This window comes from Hipposideros armiger, unplaced genomic scaffold (genome assembly GCF_001890085.2).
Source record: "Hipposideros armiger isolate ML-2016 unplaced genomic scaffold, ASM189008v1 scaffold_52, whole genome shotgun sequence".
NCBI lineage: Eukaryota > Metazoa > Chordata > Mammalia > Chiroptera > Hipposideridae > Hipposideros > Hipposideros armiger.
In genome coordinates this window covers 2,918,530-2,942,246 of record NW_017731402.1, presented here as the reverse complement: position 1 = coordinate 2,942,246, position 23,717 = coordinate 2,918,530, and the positions used below count along the sequence as shown (strand labels likewise).

At 42.6% G+C, this 23,717-nt stretch overlaps 1 protein-coding gene across 2 annotated transcripts in view; it reads left to right on the top strand.

Annotated features, from left to right (window-relative positions):
• FECH (ferrochelatase) overlaps positions 1-16,606 on the top strand; it is a 34,194-nt gene extending 17,588 nt beyond the window's left edge. Inside the window, exons 5-11 of one of the 2 annotated variants that reach the window (XM_019640694.1) lie at positions 3,448-3,582; positions 6,204-6,310; positions 9,610-9,708; positions 12,168-12,275; positions 12,683-12,847; positions 14,664-14,723; positions 15,203-16,606. In XM_019640694.1, the coding sequence (XP_019496239.1) occupies positions 3,448-3,582; positions 6,204-6,310; positions 9,610-9,708; positions 12,168-12,275; positions 12,683-12,847; positions 14,664-14,723; positions 15,203-15,337 (809 nt within the window). In that variant the 3' untranslated portion in view covers positions 15,338-16,606. The remainder of the gene's footprint in view (positions 1-3,447; positions 3,583-6,203; positions 6,311-9,609; positions 9,709-12,167; positions 12,276-12,682; positions 12,848-14,663; positions 14,724-15,202) is intronic. The other variant, XM_019640695.1, reaches the window with a different exon arrangement.
• The last annotated feature ends 7,111 nt before the right edge of the window (positions 16,607-23,717 follow it).

Sequence of the window (23,717 nt, the reverse complement as noted above, 5' to 3'; positions counted from 1 at the left end):
TATTCAAAGTTGAAAAACATGGTTTCTGCTTACAAGAAGCTTCCAGTCTAGTGGAACCTTGCTGCTGCAGGCGAGTCTGCTTAAGGGGTAGCGAGGAAATCTTTTGACGACATTGGAGTCATGCGTTGTAAAACGTGCATGAGGGCTGATGGTCACACAGAGTGTGGGATGGGAAACATGAAATAGTGTCAAGGTCTGGAAACTTCTTTGGGGGAACTTTGCGTTGAAGACCAAAGACCGCCAGGTGTGCCTCTGCCTCCCGCAGGGGCTTGCTCAGATTGCCCGGAAAGAAACTTCTCGTCCTGCTCACACTTGCTGAGTGGACCTGAAGCGTGGCGATGAGGGGGTACCCAGGTGCCTTCGGGTGGGAATAGCAGTCACTTTCCTCCACCCTCACTTCATGTGGCTTTTCCTTCCTGCTTTCCGGTTTCTTTGTTTTTCCCCTTCTTTATCTCTTTTTCATTCTTCTTTCCTTCTTCTACTTTCTTTCCTACAAAACTATAAAGTTTACTTTTCAACTATGTCTATTTGTTCATTTCTGTTTGGAAAAATTCTCTTTAGGCAAAACAGTGTGATGATTACAAACAGATGAAAATGTTTCATGCTGTCATTTTTTAGGGAAGTAGTTGTGGCTTGGTAGCCTGTATAGAAATTTTGAGATTCACACGTCTTTGCATAAAATTGACTATTAATGAATAGGGTGAGTTACATGAGGGAATTGGTTTCATATAGTTAGACCACATTGCAGTAATTGAGGGAACACAGAGGGAAATAGATAAGACGTATGATCATTTCATGAAAATTCTAAATCTGAAATACATTTTAGAAATTACAGTTTAGTTATGGAGACTGTGACTGCTTTTGAGGAAGTGAGCGCTACTCAGTAAAATAATTCCGTTGTTCTTTCTCGGCTGCATAGTGGGGAGGAGCATGGGTTGTTACAGACAGACTGGCTTCCCCACTCCTGTTTGCATAACTTCAGACAGATTACTGACCCCAACGAGCCTCATCTTGAAAATGGGGACGTTAGCAGAACCCAACTCGTAGGATCATTGTGAATATTAAATACAGCAATCCCGAAAGGCATTATTAGCGTGGTGCATGGTACATGACAAAACTTCGATAACTGTGAGCTTGTATTATTATTCATCTTTGGCATAGGGTTCATGATGTGATGCAGATTACAAAGCATTGTGCTCTATCTTTCACATCTTCTTTCAAAGAATCCTGTACAAATCAGACATTTGAACTGTTGTACATGCTAAATTAATGGGCTGGAAATTAATGAAGTTTCACTGTTTCAAAATCCAATTTCTCTGTTCCTTTTTTTCCATTTTCTCGTTCTTGCCAAACAGTGTTCACTGAGCAGCTGCTCCCAGAGTAGCCTCGGCTGGGCCACGAGGCCTGTGTTTCGGGCTCGCCCTGGCAGGTGTGGCGCTGGCTACCGTCCAGGGGGCCCTCCCCGTCCCTGCACACAGAACCTGACACCCACAGAAACTTCGGGAACACTTGTTATTTCCTCAGGTTACGCCCAGCCAGAGAGAGTGCACTGTCATTTTTTCTAACTGTCTTTGCACAGGCCATTTTTAAGCAAACAGTTTAGCAAATCTTATCCGTTCTTTCCAGAGTACTTGACTCTCTCACTTCGAAATGCAGTCACCACTGTGCCTTTATCTGTGAGGGCAGCTTCGCCACCTCTCTTAGTCCGCAATACTGAGGAACCCCTAGATGCCAGGCATTTAGGCTGCAGCTTTTCACAGGTGAAAAGAATGTGGGAGAAGCTAGTTGACCTCCAGCCTTGGGGGATCTTACTGTGCCAGTCTGATCATAGTATTGTCTCAGAATAGATTAGAAAGCCAATTACACTTCATCTGCACCTCAGATTGCCAAGAGCTTGCTCCTTAGAAATGGACTTGATGTCACCGTGGGAGCTGGCAGTTTTAGCATGAGCCACGTCATCTTTGAACAGTCAGTCGTTTGGAGTTTGCTTCTAGGGTCATGCCTTCTGGTGTATTTTAACTGCAGTTCACCATGTTTTATGCAAGAGAACATAAGATTGGTGGCCTCGAAGGGACAGACAGCTGAACATGATTTCCTTCCTCTTTTCTGTGGTCCCCAACCAGAGAATAGCGAATCAGAACAACCTTCCCAGGCCCATACGTGCCTCTCTCTCCTTTTGATATTCTGCTTCTGTCCTAGGTAACATGCTCCATTGACTCATGGTTTCCTGGGTCAAGTGAGGAATGTTTTATATATGTGCGTGTGTGTGTATATATATTCACACACACACACATACACACACACACACACGTACACAATAAATGAGTTTATCTTTCCTTCACTTTGACCTAAATGTCTCTTATGTGGCAATTTAGTGTCACATTCTCAGTTGCAGCCCCTGCTAATGGTTGGACAGTAACATCATCTTGGGATGACTGTTACCTAATGTTTATGTGGTGTACTTGCAGTGTCATCCCTGAGTATAAATTAGGGGTAATCCTATGGCAAGATAAGGAAATTAGACCGGGTAACTTTAGGAAACTTTCAGTGTTATGATTCTATACATGCCTAAGAGGTGGTTGGTTGTGGATGCTTTTAAAATACAGGAGTCAAAAGATGCAGGAGGACAAAGGAGGAGACAGAAGAGGGAAGTGACGAAGCAAAGGGGGAAGGGTCACAAAGACACGCAGCTGATGTGGGCCAGATGGGAGGCAAGGGCAGTTATTTTCCGTCCCGCTCGGTGCCTCCGATGTAGACGTCGTTGTCAGGTTTTTGTTTTTTGTTTTTCGGGAGAATCATTTCAGTCACTTGTTATCAATGAACTTGTATCGAGTATCGCAGAGCTTTCCCATAAATGAGGTGGCCTGGGGTCTGAGGGCACAGGAGGAGGGAACTCAGGTGGTGGGAACAGCGGGGCCCTGGAGGGAGCATGGGCTATGGGATGGGGAGACCACGTTTTCATTTCAGCACGACCATCTGCGAGGTCTGATTTCGAGCAGGCTCATTAACCTTTGAGAGGCTCTGTTTCTCTACCTGAAAAGTGGGGTTTAAATGAGAGGGGGAAAAAAGCGAGTGTCTGCCACGGTGTCTGGTGCATGAGAGAATTAGTGCTGGTTCTTCCCTCCCTTCACCTGAGTCTCTCATCTCAGCAGTAAGGAGCAGAGAATTAGGCACAGAAGCTTGAGTTTTAAAAACCCATTGAGCTAAATAAAGATGCACGTATGTGAGAGGGGAAGTCGGTCCCAGAAAATAGTGATTAAAAGTCCATGTATTAGCCGAAGACTGGATCAGAGAGCCAAGGAATATTCTAAACTTTCCTCACATTATCAGCACCGTAGGAAATTAGGTTAACTGTTCTTTGTTCTGGACATTGCATCATGTTGGGTGGCTCTGAGGAATCTATATAAAGATTAATACTTTCTCCTCTCCACACATGCTTTCTAAAAGCCCCGCACAAATACTATATTGGATTCCGGTATGTCCATCCTTTAACAGAAGAAGCGATTGAAGAGATGGAGAGAGATGGACTGGAAAGGGCGATTGCTTTCACACAGTACCCACAGTACAGCTGTTCCACCACAGGTAAGGGCTTTTCTTTGACGATGGGGTGGTGGAGGTGGGGGTTGGGTGTGCCCCTGGCACACATAACCAGGGAACTTGAGTGCGGAAGGAAGGGATAAATCACTTGTGATTTGAATGGCAAATCCAGCCTGTCTGCTTTAAACACAGAGTTCAGGTCAGTCCATTTGAAATCTCATGGTTCACCTGCCCCCTGAGTTATTGGCCAGTCAGCTGACAATTACAGACGGGGAGTGGAAAGCAGTGGCTGCTGGTGCTCAGTGCTTTAATGCAGTTGTCTAATGGATCAGTAATGAACCTTAAGCCACTTTCTACATTTGTGTAATAAACCTTCTTTTTATGGCTACCCAAATATTCTTATTAATGCAGCCAAGGAGATCGCTGTCTCAAAAACAGAGGTGCCCGTATAACATTGGAAATATTGGTATATGTTTTTGTTAGGCTTCGGTTATGAGTTGGTTACTGGTTAAACCAAAGCCCAGTTTGAGGTTCCCTTTGCAAATTTAGTGTTCTAGATTATATATATAAACATATATATATATATATATATATATATATATATANATATATATATATATATATATATAATATATATATTTCCTATATATTTAACTGGAGCAGGATAATCATCTGCATTTGCTAATCCCTGCCTAATTTATTATAGGTAGTGCTTCTGCTGTCACCCACAGATGCATTTGTTTGTATTCCATGTTAAGGATTGGGGGATCAGCACATTTTTACTCCTAAATTGCTTTTGGATATTAATGCATATTATTTCTATACCTATGAGGAGAATCAAAAGGTGACTGGAGGACATAGTCAAAGCCTGTTGTGTGCTTTAACTATTTGTCAGAGTACCTCTGAAAGTGCCTGAGTTCTCAGATACCCCTAAGACTTTGAATTGTGATTTCTTTTGGAAATGTACCTGTACAACTTCAAAATGCCTAATAATATCTTATTGGAGAATGAATCCGATTTTATAAATTTCTAAGCTATCCTTTTGTCTTGCTTTAAAACATACCTTAACATGTAAAAGGCTGCTCTCAAAATCAGACAAGTTAACAAGATGGTTATTGATATGACAAAGGACTGACTACGGGTTTCATTTCACAGGTGGCCCTATCAGTGCGTTTAAAAAATCAATGTCTGTGCACTTTTTCTCCAGTACGTCTCATGTGTAAGGGCAGGCACACCTTCCCTTCAGAGATGTGAAAACGTTTGGGAGGCACATTCATTCTTTGAGGCCACTAGAATGTCACTTATCTATTGCATTGTTGTATATAGCAGAGCCAGTGTATCAATCACAAGTACATTTTTTAGTTATATTTTCCTCTTAATTACTACTTGTGGTAGTTCATGGAATGTTTCTGAGTGACCCAGAGGAACTAAAGTGGCTTCCAGAATCCTTTTGTACATCTGAAAATGACATTGACCTGTAAAATATAGTTAGTGATGTGAATATGGTGGCGACTACTCTGAGAGTTCCGGAGAGATTGTTTTTGAACCTGGAATGAACTCAATTTGGATTCATCTGATTCATTGTATTCTACTCACCAAAGTGGAACTTATATAGTTTTTGAAAGTTGAATCTTAGCCTAGGAGTTCTACATTTGATTTAAATATGCTCTGTCCTGACTAGATTTTAATTTGGAAACCTAAATGATGAATAATTCTCATAGTTAGAGGAACCAGTGGGTTGGTGGTAGGAAGCATGGAGACGTTTTGGAACTTTCGTTCTACATTAAGACTGAGGAAGAGGCCCTGTGTTAGGATTGGTTTTTAGGATTAAGGCTTGACCAGTGCCCTCTCCCCTAGGCGAAGATCAAGTTGCACTGGGTTGGTACCATTTACTTTCCTTTAGGCTTTGAATTTTCATCTCTTGCTGAGAAGGACAAGTTTTGTTAGATTTCCTATAAGGTTTTGATATCCATCTAACTTATTCTAGGGAATGATGATAATTTTGTAGAAGCAGATAAAAATACAGTGCTCATAGAAACCTCAATAAGCTACTCTTTTTATCAACAAGCCATTTGAAAGGATGGCTCTGAAGCTTTTATTGTAACATGGGAAACATTCACCTCATAATGCCCAAAATACTCAGGATACAAAATTGCATATATACTGAAATTGCAGCTTTGTAAAACAAAACAGCTATAAAGAAAAATAATTGAAAAGAACTATGCTAAAATAAAACAATGACTGTATTAGCACCCTGGGATAATAGCTGGTTTCTTTTTTCCTTTCTTTCCCACCCCTATATTTTTTGTAATGGGGTTGAATACCTTCGTAATGGAAACAATTTTAACATGCTTTCAATCGTAGGACTTGGTCCTTGCCAATAATGACTGCTTATATTTCATAAATCCACCGCCATCGTGTTTCTCACCAGAAATGACTGCAGTAGTGTTTGAAAGGCTGTTGAAATTGATTGCTTTTTAGTGACCTTCATTTGCAGGGTAGTTAAATCTATATGCATTTTAGAGCATTGAAATGCTTGTAATTAGACTGACTCAGTATAGAAGCAGTTACCTATTTGGAACTTATAATTACTGCCTTTACTAGTCTGTTTTTTATTTTCACCATAATCAACATGCGTCTCCTAAGTGGCCCCCTGTATATTTCAGGCAGCAGCTTGAACGCCATTTACAGATACTATAACAAGGTGGGAAAGAAGCCTGTGATGAAATGGAGCACAATTGACAGGTGGCCCACACACCCCCTTCTCATTCAGGTAAGCCCCTGTCAGCCCAGCTTCCGTCCCTGCCTGGTTTCCAGGGGGTGCCTCTGAGCCTCACTGTGCTCTTGCTTAAACTGTGTGCTGGGGATTTAAAAACAGTGTTCGAGTCTTGATTTACTATGACAAGAGACCATAAATTTAAAGATGAAAGGTTAGACTTTTTTCTTTCTTCAGATTAATACTGTTAGTCACAAACCATAACAGAATTTTATTTTGAGTTTTGTGTTTCCCAATGACCAGAAGGTTAAAGATTATGCAAGGTGTTTCTGCTAAGTTACATTCATAGATTGAATGACGGACAAATAAATCCTTTATTTTTCTAAATCCTTTAAAATGCCAAAAGACTTTAACAATGTAAAGGTAACATATCTACATGTTCTGAGACATGAAAATAAATTTAACATTTCCACTGAGAAAGTTTCATATAGTATGACATTTCCAATTTCTCCTATATAACTTATATTTATAATATTTATATTAATAGATGCTTGATCTTAGGAGAATCCGTTAAAACTACAGTTCTAAAGCCAATAGCTTTGAATTGGTGTTTTTTTCTTTTTTGCCTTTTGAATATGAAGAGCGCTAATGGTAATTACCCTGAATCATGCAAATATAGTTTTGTTCTGTCGGTGAAAGTTAGTTTAGGTAGGAGAAATATTAAGATTTAGATTTCATCCAGTTCGTGTTTCATTCCTTGGACATTTTCTGACTGGCAAAATACCTTAACACCTTTTTTTTTTTAAAAAAAGACCTAAACACCAATTTAAAAAAAAATAGCATAACACCTTTTTTTAAACGCCCAAGGTCACTTAAAATCTGCAACCACTAGATGGTGCTCGACGTTAAAAGCAGGGCAGCTCTCCGGAGCTGACTAGGTTCCTTAGGCACGTAGGTGATGTCAAGGGTTAACCCTTAGGCTGAATCCAGTTTCGAGTAAAGAGTGAAAAGGAGGCGCCCTCCCCTAGGGATGGGTGTACTTTGGGTCTCAGTGCCCCCCCACACACACACACACACACGCGCGCGCGCGCGCGCTTGTTTGCTGTGCGGCTGGGTCCAGTCTGTGCCGCCTGGAGCCCCTGCTCTTGGAGGCCGTTGATGGGAAGCGAGGGGTGTTTCAGGTCAGCCCTGACATGTGGTTGCAGAGAACCGAGGATCTGCACAGCATCTGCCTGCCCTGATCCAGTGAGTAATTAGATTTGCATTAAAATTCAGCCCTTTGAAAAGGGGGGAAGCTGGAAGATAGAAAGGTCTCTTAACTGAGGAAGTCTCCGTTCATAAAATGAAAGGGAATTGTAGAGGCATTTATCTGCCCTCCTCGATGGTGTGATTGAAGGCTCTGAGAGCCGCCTGCCTCTTTCATTCTGCTCAGGGATTGCGTAGAAAATACCACAGATGGATTTTAGATGCTGTAAGCAGCACTCCTGCTGGCCCACGGCTCCTCGCTTTGGACCATGGCTTAGGCTCTGTTGTAAGCCCTAACACATTGTGTGTGTACTTGCAGTTTTGCAAGATGAGAAAAGGAAAGATACTAACATTTTTCGGAAACAAAAATATATAGATAGGTTTTGTTCTTAATATGATGTCGATTACATGAGAAGAGTTGATATCTAGCAGAAATAGAAAAAGACCCAAACTAAGCTAAAACTAAAAATATAGTTAAAAACTGAAACCATGAATATTTTAAATCTATATTTCTACTTATTGTAGGTAGTAGTTATTCAAAATAGTCGTTTTACTACTGTTCTCAAGCTGTTGGGATAATGGATAATTGGAGTGAAGGGATATTCCAGGCTCCTAGGTAAACTTTGCAAGGGGCCTGCTTATCTAGGCTTTTGTGCAAAAATAATCCTCTCCGAGGATCCTTCATTTCCAAACACTGCAGAGACCACCAGAAAATACTGCTTTTGTTTGTGTCTAATCCTATCACATTTCCTCTGTAAGTAAATTACACATTTTGAAAAGGGAACTAACTCTCTCCGCACCGTATTGTGCCTTAGACCTTTGTTTACCACATTTTGAGGGCTCTGGAAAGATGAATACTATCTCAATATTTACTGGGGAATAATTTGCTCATCCTATTCTATTAACCACTGATAGCATCCAAATACCAACAAGTACAAATTTACATGGTTCTGGTAAATTGTCCTTTATAATGTTTTAAAAACCTTTTTATTTGGAAATAATTTCAAATATGCAGAAAAGTTACAAGACTAAGAATAATATACGAAACCCTGAACTCTATATTCTTTTCCTAGATTCATATTATTATTCTTTATCTCTGTGTGTATGTATGTGTCTACATATACGTAACCCTCCTGAATAAGTTTCACATATATGATATATGTCACCCTTGACCCCTAAATAGCAGGGATGTTTTCTTCCATAACCATGATGCAACATTCAACCTCAGAATATTGAACATTGATTCATTTATCTAATCTATGTTCATATTAGAATTGTGTCCATTGGCCCGTTAGTGTCCTTTGTAGCATTTGCTTTATAAGTGAAATGACAAAGAATGATTAAAGTGTAAGATGAAAGCATGCCTCTTCAGAGCTGGTATTTCAGCACCTATTGATGTGAATCAGAAAGTGCCAACGAGACGAAGGGAATTAACTGGTCTGGTGGACAGAGGTTTGGGGGAGGAGGCGGAGCCTGCGTTCTCCCCCAGGTTCCCCAGATGGGACTGAATGGGCCCCAAGTCGGCCGCTTCTTTCTCTCCTCTGTGAGTTTAATGAGAGTTGTACAACTTCTCATCTGTTTTATGAAGATTGACTCAGCGAGGATACCGGGTTCAGAAGGGAAAGGTCATAAAAATAGATATTTTCGTATTCCTGTACTAGTTCTGTCTAATGTATTTTAATGCGATGTGCCTGAAAGCCAAACTAAGGAGATTTAGAAAGACCCTGTAAGCTGTTTTCCTGCTCAGCGAGCAAATCAGAGGTCTTAAAACAACTTCTCCTTCCCATCTGTGTTTCCTTTCCATCTGGAAGTGTGCCCTGTTTCTCCCGCGGGGAAGCACATCCAGAGCGTTCGTTTTCAGTGAGCCATTAGCGAGCTTTAGAAGTTTCCCATCAAATTCCCTAGGCCCCTGAAACCGTTATGAGCCATTCTGATGATGAACCAAAGCAAGAGAGACTGTACTGTTTGCAGTTTTTTTAAAAAGAGAGGTCCGATTTTTGAGGGTTGCTCTGAGATTTTTGGTGTAGCTCTCATGTTAAAAACACCGTCTTTTCCTTCCATTTCTTTCTCCCCATTTCCTCCTGGTCCCCCTTTGGTGGGTATTCCCACAGTGCTTTGCAGACCACATTCTGAAAGAATTGGACCATTTTCCACCGGAGAAGAAAAGCGAGGTGGTCATCCTTTTTTCCGCTCACTCACTGCCAATGTCCGTAAGTAAGAGCGCTTTGTCAGATGACCTTGTGGTAGGGGATTTCTAAATGTGTAACCTGGACCCGGCTTCCATGATGTCTTCAGCCCAGTGCAAGGATGAATTCTGAAATCCCAGACTTAACGTGGCACTCATTTAACTCGACCTGCTTCTTGAAACCTGATAGTAACTCATTCAAATTATAGTATTGGGTTGTCAGAAAAGTCATGATGCCTTTTTGCAACAAAAAACATAGAAAAAATATGTCATGACTTTTCTGACAACCCAATATTTATAATTTATAATATAAAAATTGTAACAAAGATATATTCATATCTAAAATAGTTTTAATAAGTGGGACAGTTAAAAGAAGACAGGTTTCAGTGGGTTGAATCGTAGGACCTCCTTCAGACTGCACGATCTCAATTCCGTTCTTTTGTCCTCCAAACTTGATGGGGCTGTTTGAATTCCAGGAAACGATGGCCGTTTTTAACTCGCTAAGACTAAGGACCGCACTTTGGCCAAGTGACTATAGAGTGTATCAAGTTGTGATTGGTTGCTCCTTAGTTTATCATATTACACTGGCTGTTCATCAAAACACTGCATCTGTGCCCTAGCTATTATATTTTTAGGAACGAGAATGATCAAGCTAGCGTGCTGTGTGATATGTGGAAGGGCCTGGAGTAAGCAGCCAGCTTTATGAGCTGAGAAGTAGCATTGTGTCCTGCAGACGTTGCTTTCAAAGCTGAAGAGGAGGGGAATTACATTTTCATAAGGTGCTATTAAGGTTTTAACACCAGGATTAATGGAGTTAACTTGAAGGTCTGGGGCACCCTTCTAATTGGCCTTTACTGCCACCTGGTGGTCACCAGGGTCGAGCCCTTTGCAGCTTTTCCACTCTGACATCTCAACTAAGCCATTTCAGCAGTATGTGGCTCTGGAGATGAATTTCTCTCCTCTGGAAGCCTGCCTGTTTTATTTGAACAGGTTCACCTTCTCTTTTCCTGAATTATGCAAATCCTCTTCACATGTCCATCTTCCTTCTCCCCCCTCATCCTATTTATAACTGTCCTGTGTGTGATGAGGCCATGTCTGAAGTGCCAGAAGGGAAGCTCTTGAACTGGGAGAGGAGGAAACACATTTTTATACATGAATGTTTCCAGGTGCTGCCTTCTCTTCTCTCACCCTCGGCCTCGCTTCCCTTTTTTCCCTCCGGGATTGAGCATGCTGCTTCCAGGTTTGGTTTGGTGGGTTTTTTTGTGTTTTTTTTTTTTGCTGCCCAAGGGTTCTGTGTGGGACTGAGGAATGCCAGGAAGTCCTGAGGAGGAGGACAAGGAAGGGGTCGGGGACAGCGTGGGATTGTCAAGGAAGAAAGCGGGTCTAGCAAGCTCTTCTTTTCCCCTACATTTGCTTCTAACGACTTCCTCCCCCCTTTTCACGACTTTTTAAAAACTTACTTGAATTTTAGACTTAACAGAAAATTTGCAAGACTAGACAGAGAGTGGCTACATCTCCTCCACGTAGCTTCACTCAGTGTCGACATCTCGTAACCATAGTTGAGTGATCAGAACCAACAACTAACGGTGGTGCAAGGCTGCTAACTAGAGGGCAGGCTCTACTCGGAGTTCACCGCTCCTTCCACTGTTGTCCTTTTTCTGCCCCAGGATCCAGTCCAGGACCCCACATCACATTTAGCTGTCGTTTCTCTTCAGTCTGCTCCAGTCTGTGACAGCCCCTCACACTGTCCTTGTTTTCATGACGTTGGTATTTTTGAAGAGTGATTTTGTAGAATGTCAGTTGTTTCGTAGCATGCGCCTCCGTTTGGAGGTATCTGGTATTTTCTCACCACTAGACTGAGGTTCTGTGTTATAGGGAAGAGTACCCAGGGGTGATCTGTCCTTCTCGGTGCATCATGGCAGGGGTACATGATGGCCATATGACTTACTGCTGGCGTTGTGATCTTTGGTCATGTGATTTTGTTGGAGGTGATATCTGCTGGATTTATCCATTGTATAGTTACTCTTTTTCTCTTTGTAATTAAAAATAACTTAGGGGAGATTCTCCCAGACTATGCAAATGTCTTGTTTCTCAGGCTTTTGCCCACTAATTTTGGCACCCATTGGTGGAGCTTGCCTGTGGCAATTATTTCTGTGCTGTTCTGATGGTAGCTTTATATTTCCCTCAGTCTTTCTACACCACCATGTATTTATTATTGACTTGTGCATTATCACTATCGCCTGAATAACATGGAACACAGAATTTGACATTCTTAGGGCCTTAGAGATAGATGCTCAAGTGCAGTGTTGTCCTTTGGCCAATGAAGAAATGGATCCAAGGAAATTCAGTGATGGAGCTCAGACCATTGCCATTAGTGCAGAGGACAGAAGGGGTCCAGGGCTCACGTCATTTCGCCGTGCAGTTGGAGGTTCTCAGAATATTCCACAGTGTGGGCGACTGTACACCCATGTGTCTCTGCTGCAGGTGGTCAACAGAGGGGACCCCTATCCTCAGGAGGTGGGCGCCACTGTCCAGAGAGTCATGGAGAAGCTGCGTTACTCCAACCCCTACCGACTTGTCTGGCAGTCCAAGGTAGGTGGCTTCCACACGTTCGCAGGCAGCCAGCTCTTTGGAGGACGTCGATTTTAGGACTTAGTTATAAAACGATGACACTGAGCTCTTTCATATAGACAGAATGTTGTGTAACCTGATTACTCACCACGGTCAGAACTCTGCAAGCAAGATGGAAGAGGAAATCACGTGACTGGTTGAGTTCCATTGACTTAGTATATTATTTTCCGTTGTAATGACAGAAATTGTTATTTACATCCTGCCAACTCCTAGAAGGAGTCAAACTTTAGTGTGGAAATACCAAAACCCATTAAAGGCGATGTAAGACATGACCCTCACTCTTAAGGGAGGTGGCAGTGGGCCGTGGTGTGCCGTGGACACAGCAGGAGAAGTGGATCCCTGTATGCATTCATCCTCCTTTCTCATAGGTGGGTCCAATGCCCTGGCTGGGTCCTCAGACAGACGAGACTATCAAAGGGCTTTGTGAGAGGGGCTGGAAGAATATTCTCCTGGTGCCAATAGCGTTCACCAGTGACCACATTGAAACCCTGTACGAACTGGATATCGAGTACTCTCAGGTTCTGGCTAATGAGGTAAATGCTGCCGTCTGGCTGCCTATTCCCACTGTGATTTGTTTTAAAGGGAAATGTTCTCTGTAGTGGTCTAATTGTATCAGTCAGAAATATTGTTTGGTGTATATGTTTGCATGCACCGCATCCTCTGCGTACTGAATAATACTTAATCTGAGTAATAATCTGAGCATCAGCCAATTCCATGTCAGTGGTGGGGAAGCACTTTTGTGTCTTTCTGAAGCCAGGTGGCCCACTGTGGGCAGCGTCATTTTTTTTTTTTAGTTTAGTTTGAGTTACTGTACAACCTGAAAGTAACAAAAACTATATTTCCTCAAGAAAACAGAATTGTGCTTCTCACCAATTTGGAGGAAAAAATTGTCTGTAATTCCTTAACAGTGCCCTTTATTTGAGGTTATGACACTGCTTCTCATAGGGTTTCTGATGCATATAGGAGTCATGGTCATTTAAGAGAAGAGCATGGAGTGAATACTGAAGCAGCGTGTGTTGTAATTTCCTTGACCACCTTTTTATGCACTCAATTAGCTGTTTGCTGCTGGGTTGTGATCAATCTGATTATTGAAATAACAAATAATGTAAGATGGATGTGAACTGTCATTCAGAATAGAGAAAAACTACTGTTCGCCCATCTCATAGCTTCTGAGGGCCGGCCTGAAGCCTGAGTCCGATTTATAGCATTGTTTCTGTGGGAATTGTGGGACCCAAGAAGCCCTTCCCCCATCATCTTCTGCCAGAGCTCCTGGCCCTGCTTGTCCTGTGTGTGACTGATGGAGGCCTGGCCTGGAAGGGTACTTCATCCTCCCTGGGACTGGGTGGCAGGTGCAGGGCAGGGTGGAGAGGGCTGAGCGAGAGCTTCAGCCAGCACCCAACCCCACTGGTTTTTGTGTGTATGTGCTGGTCATCAAGCAAGCGCTGATGAAGTTAGAGGGGGCCTAAATTACTTGTCAGTAGTTCTGATAAAGAACTTAAGGGAACGTTGTAATTGGCTCCAATGGGTTTGCAGGGTGGTCTAGGGATTTCATTTAATAATGCCTTCTGTATCTCACCTTGACCTTGACTAATTGTGAGCCTGCTAAAAAGACTTAAGTGCAAATATAGTTCATACCAGTGTGTTTAGAAAACTAGTTTTTGTTTGTATTGAATGATAATTCACACTCATTCATATTACTAAACTGAGGTCATTTCTTAGTAATCAAATGTATTATCAGTGACTAATAAATTAATCCATATAGAGAATAAAGAAAACCATCTAGTGACAATTTATTTCATTATTATTATTATTTTTAAAGATTTTATTGGGGAACTGGGGAAGGGGAACAGCCAAGTTGTTGTCCTTCAATCTTAGTTGTGGAGGGCTCAGCTAGCTCAGCTCCAAATCCGGTTGCCATCCAGCTGCCCGTGGGCAGCTCACAGCTGCTCAGCTCAAGGTGCTGTGTTCAATTTTAGTTGTAGGTGGGTGTAGCCCACCATCCCATGTGGGAGTTGAACTGGCAACCTTGTTAGGAGCACATGCTCTCACCAGCTGAGCCATCCTGCCACCTGTTGGCAGCTCAGCGACAGCTCAGCTGGGGTGCAGCTCACTGGACCATGTGAGAATCGAACCGGCGACCCTGTAGCTCAGAGTGCGCGCTCTTAACCAACTGAGCCACTCGGCCGGCCCTGGGAACTCTTTTTGAAGTAAGACTTTGAGTTGTATATGTGTATATCTGTGTGTGTTTATTTATATGTTTGTTTGTTTTTGTAGCAGTCAGTTTCTTTAAAAACAAAAGGGAAAATAAAATGTGTACGTGTTTTTTCTCCCTTTTCTCATTTGACTCAGTGCGGAGTTGAAAACATCAGAAGAGCAGAGTCTCTTAATGGAAATCCATTGTTCTCAAAGGTATCTATAGTGTTACAACCATTTTAGTAGAACATATCGGAAAGTAATCCTCTGAGAAACTCTTACAGAATATTGGTTTTCTCACATATTAGAACATTTTGAGTTCCAATTAATTACAAAAATAAAATCGAATTCCTTATACTCTCATCTCACTCCTGTTTTCCTCTCGAAAGCCCCAATTTTCTGATTTCTACCCACCTATAACTATGTCTAATTTAAAACCTACCTTTCAGAGACAAGGTTGAGCAGGTGGGGTAAGAGGATTTAATTTTCTCAAATCTCTATTTTAAGTTTCCTCTAAGCGGCGCTTCTCGGGAAAGGAGGATATTAAAGAATTTGGTTCAAAGGATTTATAATTCAGATTAAAAGAAACCCCAAACCTTAATGATTATCTGGGCAGAGGGGAGGGGGAAATGCATGGGGAGACGGCAGACTTTTTGCTTCTGATGGATTTTTGCTCCTTGTCGCTTTTCTTCCAGGCGCTGGCTGACTTGGTGCACTCACACATCCAGTCAAACGAGCTGTGCTCCAAGCAGTTGATTCTGAGCTGTCCACTCTGTGTCAATCCCGTCTGCAGGGAGACTAAATCCTTCTTTACCAACCAGCAGCTGTGACACCCACCAGAGGACCCCACGGGATTAGGCAAATGCCCAACCTCCAGACACGAGGACATGGAGGAGGATGTATTTGGAGATCAAAGAAGGAAGTTACATGAGTGTATATATACGGCCTCTGGGTACACATCGTGTGATTCCTTGAGGAACGGACTCTGAAATCCTTACGGAGGGTTTTCTATTTTTATATACCAACACATGAAGCATTTATAGTCCCTCTCTCTGGGTAAAGTTACTAGTTTGGAATGGCCGCTGGGCTATTTAAAAAAAGAGTTTTACAAATTTACGAGACGCACACATTTTTAAAATACAGATTTTGGTTTTATTGCCCAAAAAAACTTCCTGCAAGGATATTGCAAGTCCCCTCTGTGGGCTGTCAATGTGAATGACATCTGTTTACAGTCTCGTGCATCTAGTTGTTTTTTTAAGAGAACAGAATTGAGTAAGTGAAATATAGAAGAGATGTACCTGCCCTTCCCTAAGCCTGTGGGTTGCAGACCGCGCGGTCACCTACAATGGCTGTGTTTGCCAGTGATGTTACCATTTTAGTGGTCATTTTAGTGCTTGTGTGTGTATCTCACTTTTCCTCACCATAAAAGCAAATCAAGGCAGACTCCAAAAGTGCCCTGAGATCCGCCAGGCACACAAGGCTAATAAACGTGTAGAAATCCAGCGTTCGTCATCGTGCCTTGGTGGGAATCTTTGTGCCACAGGGAAGGGGGCCCTGCTGCTCCCTGTCTCCAAGGACAGCGGTGCCGCCCTGATGGGCCGCGTCTCTCGTCTCTCAAGCTCCTCCCAGGACCCCAGGCAGCCTTTCCATCAGCATCTTCTTTATCTGGGTTGAATGTCTCCTTTGCACACATTTGTTTGAAGAATTATTTTATCAAGTCAACTGGGTTTTGTTAACTTTGAATTCTTTCGTAATTTATAATGTTTTCTTACAGAAATTATATAACACACTATAGGAAATTTGAAAAATAGAGAAAAGAAAAATACCCTAATGCAACAACTATTCATCATATTGTATTTCATGTCCGTTTTTTCCTGGGGATATTTTTAAGGCCATTGTAACGTTGAATTTGTGAGTGAAAAGTTGTTCTAAAAAAATATAGACGTAATGTAGGATCGGAATTTGATCTTCTATCCTTGAATTTAAATGGATTAAAAAATTGCTGATGGATCCACAATGAATTCGTAATGATTACTTTGTCTTTCCTTGTTGCCCTAAAACTTTGTTCTTCAAAACAGCATTTCTTTGATTTTTTTTTTTAAAAAGCCAGTTCATAAAGTGGAAGTATTAGAGGAGTCATAGATCTTCTATATTCAGGATTTACTAAATCAATACATATTATGACATCATTAATGTTTTAACCAGTTTGATTTATGCTCTCTGTTAAAACTAATCCAACTTAGTTAATAATAAAAATATTAAATAAAAATTTACTTTGTAATACAAGTAAAGAAACATGCCATCCATGTCAGTTAACAGTTTGCCCACACTGATAATAACTCTGAAATCTGAGTAGTAGCTACATGTTTTTTCAAATTGGTTTTCCTATTAGTAGATTGTGTTTCCAGAGAAAGGCACAAGGCATAGGTAGTTCTTTAGAATTTTCCTCACCTGTTTCCGTCAGCTTTTTGAGGATTCGGTTCAAGGCCGACTTTGAGTGAGTGTCCCAGGTGAAGTGAATACTCTGCGTTAGTGGTGTGGCCATTCTTCCACCTTCAGGAAATGTCCTGAGGGCCTGCCTTACTCCAGCTGCTTTAGCGTCGACTATAGATCATTATGGACACGTTGCAGAAAACTCCAATTCAGGAGCTCTTGCCAGGGTATCTGCAGCCCCTCGTTTGCTAAGGATACATCCAAATTAACAGTATGACTGGGCTGTCTGGAGGAATAGCCTTGATTCTGAGTCGGGACCAGACTGGCCTGTGTAGCTAGAGGCAAATGGGATTTATTGGGATCACCGCCCGTGGCGTTTGTTGTTCTAAGAAGTGTTACCTTGGACTGTTATTAGCCCAAGATGGGTAAGGGTCATATGCAAGAGTAGCATTTGGTAGGACAAAATCAGCAGTTGCTCTTTTTAGGGCTCATAGTTTTTGAGCATTGTTATCCTGTTTGTCAACTTTGAAATACACGTTTGCCCTGGTAATTAGCGATACTCTCCTGGCAGTTTCTTCAAGCTGCACTTATGTGTAGACCTGGCTTTCAGTGATGAATCAACTTCTACAGAAAACCTGCAGGAGCTGCGATGATGAGGCAGTTTTGCTTGCCAGGGTTACGTAAGGCCCAGGTCCCTGGACGTACAGCACAGAAAGAAGGAATTCTTAAGACTATGTATTCTGGAACTACTTACCTTTCTAAAATTAAAAGAAAATTTTGCACTCAAAGAAAATTTGCTTCCCATTAGGAGAAATGAAACTTGTTAAAAGCCCTTTAAAGGTATAACAGCAGTGTGTCAGTGATGACTAAAGGGTAAAAATCCACGACTTTTCCTTGGAGTATATATCCTTGCTCAAGTAATCTCATGCATAGAACATAACATTTTTCTAGGATTCCATTAAATTTTCCCTTATGGCTGAAATTATTTAGACGATGGTTACATAGGTAGGAAGAGAAAATGGGTTTTCTCCTCCACGTTGCCCAAACTAAGCGTTCCAGAAGGTACATTTAATAACAATCCTAAATTTATGTCATTTACATGTTCAGCTGCTCTCTTAGAATAGGTTTTCTTCTTCTTAGGGGAAAATCCACTGATTTGGTGGGATGAGTCTCAGAATACAATAGCTGCATTTCTTTTCCCTCAGCTAATCCATTTACATAAATGGGTATTTCATTTCAAGAAACCCCAACTTAAGGCATGCAAGAGAGAGCGTTTGCTCAATCCGATGCCATTGTGTTCATCTAAAACATATTGACACACCACGAAGGTGAGCCCACACCACTGAGAGGGGGCAGCAGAGAGACCCACAGCCGCCAAGTGTAGGCAGCCACCTGGGTCTGCAGTCCTCGAAGCTCTGCTGTGTTCTCTCTTCCATTCTGGAGCTGGGCAGGGTTGGGGTAAGGGGCTATAGCTGCAGGGCAGAATTTAGAGCTGGTGGTCATAAGAAAGAACTGACACGTGTGTGTGTGTGTGTGTGTGTGTGTGTGTGTGTGTGTACACGCGTGCACAGGTGCATAACCCAGCAGCCTCTGACTGCATCTTCAGTACTTCAACCTAAACCCTTAACCTCACCTGAAAGACGCCCCCTCTGTCAGAGTCCTGAAGAGGGCATTAGGAACAGGCTTCCAAACAGTAAGTGGAAATAGGAAATCCGTTGAGATGTCATAAGCTGGGAAAGAAAATTGTGAGTTAACACTCAAACTAGTGCCCTACATTAAAATCAGCAGTGTGGGCAGTCCTCAGAGGAAGACAAAAAGCGAATCATTTCTTTCATTGTTTCTAAAAGTTATACAATTAAAAACATTTAATCAAGGTCATGCCCCAGAAAGGCTTTGTAAAGATCATTCCTAGGAATTTCATCCTCATTGCCTAATAATTGGGATTCTTTTGTAAGAAGGCTCTTCAGTAACTTCTCCAGTCCAGGTGGCTTTTGGTGACACTCAACTTTCATTTTATAGAAACAGGCATCATAAGCTTTCAGGGAACATACATCAAATGGATTAAATCTGAGTATCAGATGGCTCAAGCAACCTGAATTCTGCTTGAATCGTTGCCAGTTAAAATATTTAATCATGTCATCAGTATATTGAAGTTTCATGTGCTTACGTTCTAGCATTCCTGGTTAATTCAAACAGTGGCACCTGAAAACTTGATTTTTTTTCTTTTTTTATTTGCTAGATTTCTTTCAGCTGGACCATTGTGTGGTATGGCTGTGATCTGATCTTTGCCTTAAACATCATGGCTCTTTTCAAAATGCACTTACTTTGGGAAGTATAAAGTGTGCTGAGCTGTATGGCGCCGAGCTGGGTGATGGGTACCCGTGGGTGCTCAAGAGACAGCAGTTGGGCCTGCCATTATTTGCCCAATGGTGCTGATAAGATGGGCCATAGCGGGTGGTGCCCTTTGTGGGATCGCCCCTGCGTGCGTGAGCTGAATCTCAGCCGAGCTCTGGGAAGTGGGTACCCTCTAGAGAACACATCCCTAATAGCCGAGGGTCCCAGGAGAGAAAGAAATGCTTTTGCTTTCGATGTGGGGATCTTATTAAGCCTTTCTGCAGGGAAAAGGAAGTAGAAAACAAATGGGCCCTGTGATAATCGGGTTCTTATAATAAGCATACTTTGATGGTACCGGCTTACTTGTTTTTAGCTGAAATCATTAGCTTCTATTTTTAGTACAACAACGACTGGCTAAATTAGTCTATAGTAAGCCATTAAGAGGGATGTTGGAATTAAAAACGGTTTTGGAAAAAAGCCTGGTTTGAGCCTTTGTTCGAAGCGCTGAGGGGCTGGAGTCGGGTCCTGTTTCTGATTGCTTGATGGCTGTTGCTCTGACATCCCAGGCACTCGTAGCAGCCTGCTCCTAAAATGGGAACACATAGGCCAATTTTTCTCCTGCCAGTCACCTCTCTGGGTCAAAGCTTTACTTGCCTGACATGTTAAGAAATAATAGATTTGTACCCTGAAGTATTCCGTATTTTTACCTTTTCCTTATTCATAAATGTTTATATATATATACATATATATATATAAATGTACATATATGTGTGTGTGTGTATATATATATGTATATATATGATGGAATAGTCTGCACAAGTGTCCACACAGGGGTGTGCGGGCTCGCGAGAGCCGACTGTGAAATTTTCAGGTTGCTAAACACTGCAATCATTAAAAATTCTATAACTGACAATTAAATTGTATTAAAAACAAAGGTAACAAATACTCAAACTTCACTGCTTCCCAATTACTTCACTGTATTTTATTATCTTTGTCCTAGAGGTCATTTCTGTCTATTGGACCCACCTGGGGGCAATACGATATAACGAGCCACTGTGCCTCTTTCCAGCTTTGTTTTCAGCGACATCACCACGGTGGCCGGAAATGGGCTGCAGTAGGACGTTCTACACTTTGGAAGTCAGCAAATATTAATATTACAAATTAGGACTTGGTTAATTATTTTGCTGATTATCTAGACTTAAGAACGGAAAAAATGTTAATAATGCAGATTAAAAGTTGTGTCTCGAGGAAATACTCTTCCATATATGAAAACTACTGATTCATCCAAGTGAAGCTTCCACATACGGAGGCGTTTCCTGTTTGCATTACTCATTCATGTAAACAAAAACACCAACATCATGTCAGAACTGCCATGTGGCAACCATAGGATGGCTACAGATATCTGAGTTTGGGGAAAATCAGCAAAAGCATTCTTTGAGAACCAATTGACTATATGGAATTATAGTAAAAAGTACTGTGTATTTTATTATTCTTTGTGAATTGTGTTTCCTACATCTTTTATACTGGTAAAATTGATACTTAAACATACACTCACAGAGATATATGCATAGGTTGTTTTTTTCGGGGCACTGGTTGGCGGCCATTTAACCAGCACACTACTGCCTAAAAGGGAACTTTTCTGGGATGATAGAAATGATATATGTGGAATGCATCCTTGTATTGTTCTCCAGATTCATTACTACAGAGAGGCAGCTCGCTCTATATATCACTGTCTATTTAGAGTGGAAGCTAGCCAAGGTGACTAGATATTTTAATCTTTTTAGTAAGATTCCAGTTGTCTCCAACAAAACCCCATAGGCCTGCTGTACTAACAGAACCCCTGAAAAGTGAAGGTGTGACTCTCCCAATTAGCTCCAGCCAGAGGGATGGACAGCTTTCTGATGGCAAAGGTCTAAAGAGCGGTGCTTTGTTCTAATCTCAGTGGGCCCTGGAATATTGTCACAAGTGAGGACCACATGCAGCAGTTGGTACTTGTTCAGGGGACATGAGTCGCTCCCTCTTAAGATAAGCCGTGGTCCTCTGAATGCCTACTCTTGGTTCACAAGGGTGGTTTCTTCCCGGCCATTCCACCAGTGGGCCAAACCTTATGACATCTGTGACAGCCTGAGGGATTGAAGTTGAGCGCGGAGCCTGGAGCTGGCCCCAGAATGGTGCTCCGTGTCCTCCCTGATACCTGAGCGACCCTCTCACTACGGGGTGGTGATGGTGAGCGACCCTCTCACTACAGGGCAGGAGATGGTTTCACGGTTCCTACGTTTCCTGAAGCAAAGCGATCTTTTCTCTGGGCTGGGCTCTGCAGACAAGCAGTTTCTTTGATTTGTGTCTTTGTCATGTCAAGTCCTTGACAGAGACGAAAAGAAAGAAAAACAACTGTGTTGGGAGCTGGCTGGGATCAGCCAGGGACACTGAGGTTTTAGGTTGGCAAGCTTGGGTCTCCAGGTAGATCCAGGCCTGGGGTAAGCGGCCTTGGAGCGGTTCGGTGGGAACCTGTGGGACAGTGCTTCTGCCTTAAACTGCTTACAGACAACGCAAGTGCAAAGAGTAAAGACCACAACTTGCTGATAGGAAAAGCTTATGGACGAAGGGACTCAGTTGCTCATGGACTATGGACTTCCGGCTTCAACACACATCACCACTCTGGGACTTTCCACCATGGACCTGCTTCACATGCTCGGGACTTTCTACTGTGGACTCATAGACAGTTTCAATTTGCCTCAGTTTCACCTTGCCTAGCTATATCATTGGTTTATATTGTGTATAACATAGCTTGTTGCTGAGGAGAAATTAGTTCTCCTCAGCCTATAAGTTTTAGCTTTAGGAAATCGCTCCCTAAAATGAGGAAATCGCTTCCCCTTAAGAATCTTGTATGCCCAATAAACGAGGTCTTAGTTTGTCACCAGCACTTTGTCTCTCTTCTCTTTTATTTCTCATCTCCCACCCAATCCTCTCAGGGACCTGTTTTGACAAGTCAGGGACTCGTCAGCCAGGAGCGTTCGGCTGAGCGAGCTGGTCTCGTTCACAACTGTGTCAAACAGTACATTCCAAACTCTTCGTCTGCCTCCGAACTTGACCACACAGAGACGACACCTCCGTACAGCCTCTTCACCCTGCTTGGGTCCCTCAGACCTCTCTGCATCTCCGCTCAGCTCTCCTGTGTCTGAGCTTCTGCGATGCTTTCTTTCATTTCCAGCCCCGTGTTATCCTTTACTACAATCCTTTGATCCTCAGGAGCTAGGGCTATCTTCAGGGTTTTATGCTGATCCCTCCTGTATCCCCTCAAGGCCAAATACCCAGCTGAGCCAGTGCTATCTGATAGGAAAGGTTAGCCTGGCCTTACCTTCCTGAGAGCTGAACGTCTCTTCGCACGTTTGATGGCAGCTGTGCAACATGAGGTAGCATTCTGCAGGTATGTGGCAGCTCGGTTACAGTCGCCTCTCAAAAAAGTTTAAATGAATTCCCCCCGAAGAGGGATACGGGCTGCCGAATGCTTCTGCTTGTTATTTCTCTCTACATTAGCTCCATCTGGGCCAAATTATCTCCTGATCAAGTTTCACTCCCAGCTGAGTTGTCCACAAGTGCAGAAAGAGCAGAGATTGTTCAAGACGCCTCAGTGGACGTGGCCCAAGGGCTGGGAGCCAGCGCAGAGCTAACAAGCCGCCACGCCCCAGGGATCCTGAGGGAACTCTCAGGGCCATGACCAGGGAGCTGACACTGGCACGGCCCCTAAGTGGCCAGCCGGCCACTCTTGTTCCGATCGTCATTTGGGCCCGTCAAGTTTAGAAGGAAGTGCACTAGATGGTCTTTCTATGACTGTGAAGAGGACACAGCAAGAGGAGACCAAGTTAAGTGGCTGCCAGGAGGATGAAGAGTAGGCAAATGGGCGAGGTTTGTAAATATTGAAACAGTTTTCTGAATACTATGTTATTTTCAACCAATATTCACACTCTGCCTTAGTTTATGCAGGCATAATCCTGTGTAAGTGAAGGGCCTGGGTAGGCTGACCCTCATTTCAAGATATGGATTTCTGTTGCTGAGACTATGGGGCGGTATGCGGGTAGCTGTTTAACAGCCGGCTCTCTGGCATGGGGGGAAAAGGCGCTGGTTTCTAGCATTTGCTGATTTCCATGGTTCTAAATACTCCCTCCCCAGCCAATTCCAAGCTAACCTTTGTTGTGTCACTGATGGCAGAATGGGGAAGAAAAGCCAATAGTTGTCCTTCATGAGCCAGCATGAGCCAGCTCCATCATACTGCTGACTCTAGACTCTTTGTCAGAGATTTTGCTTACCATATATTCTGGAATATTCCCTCACCCCAGTCCCTGTCCTGAGTAGAGCAGAATCCTGGAAATCTAAGCACTCATGGTGGGGAAAGCCAAAGGAAGAGCAAGGTATATTGCTTTCAGAGCCTCAGGTGTAGTGCTT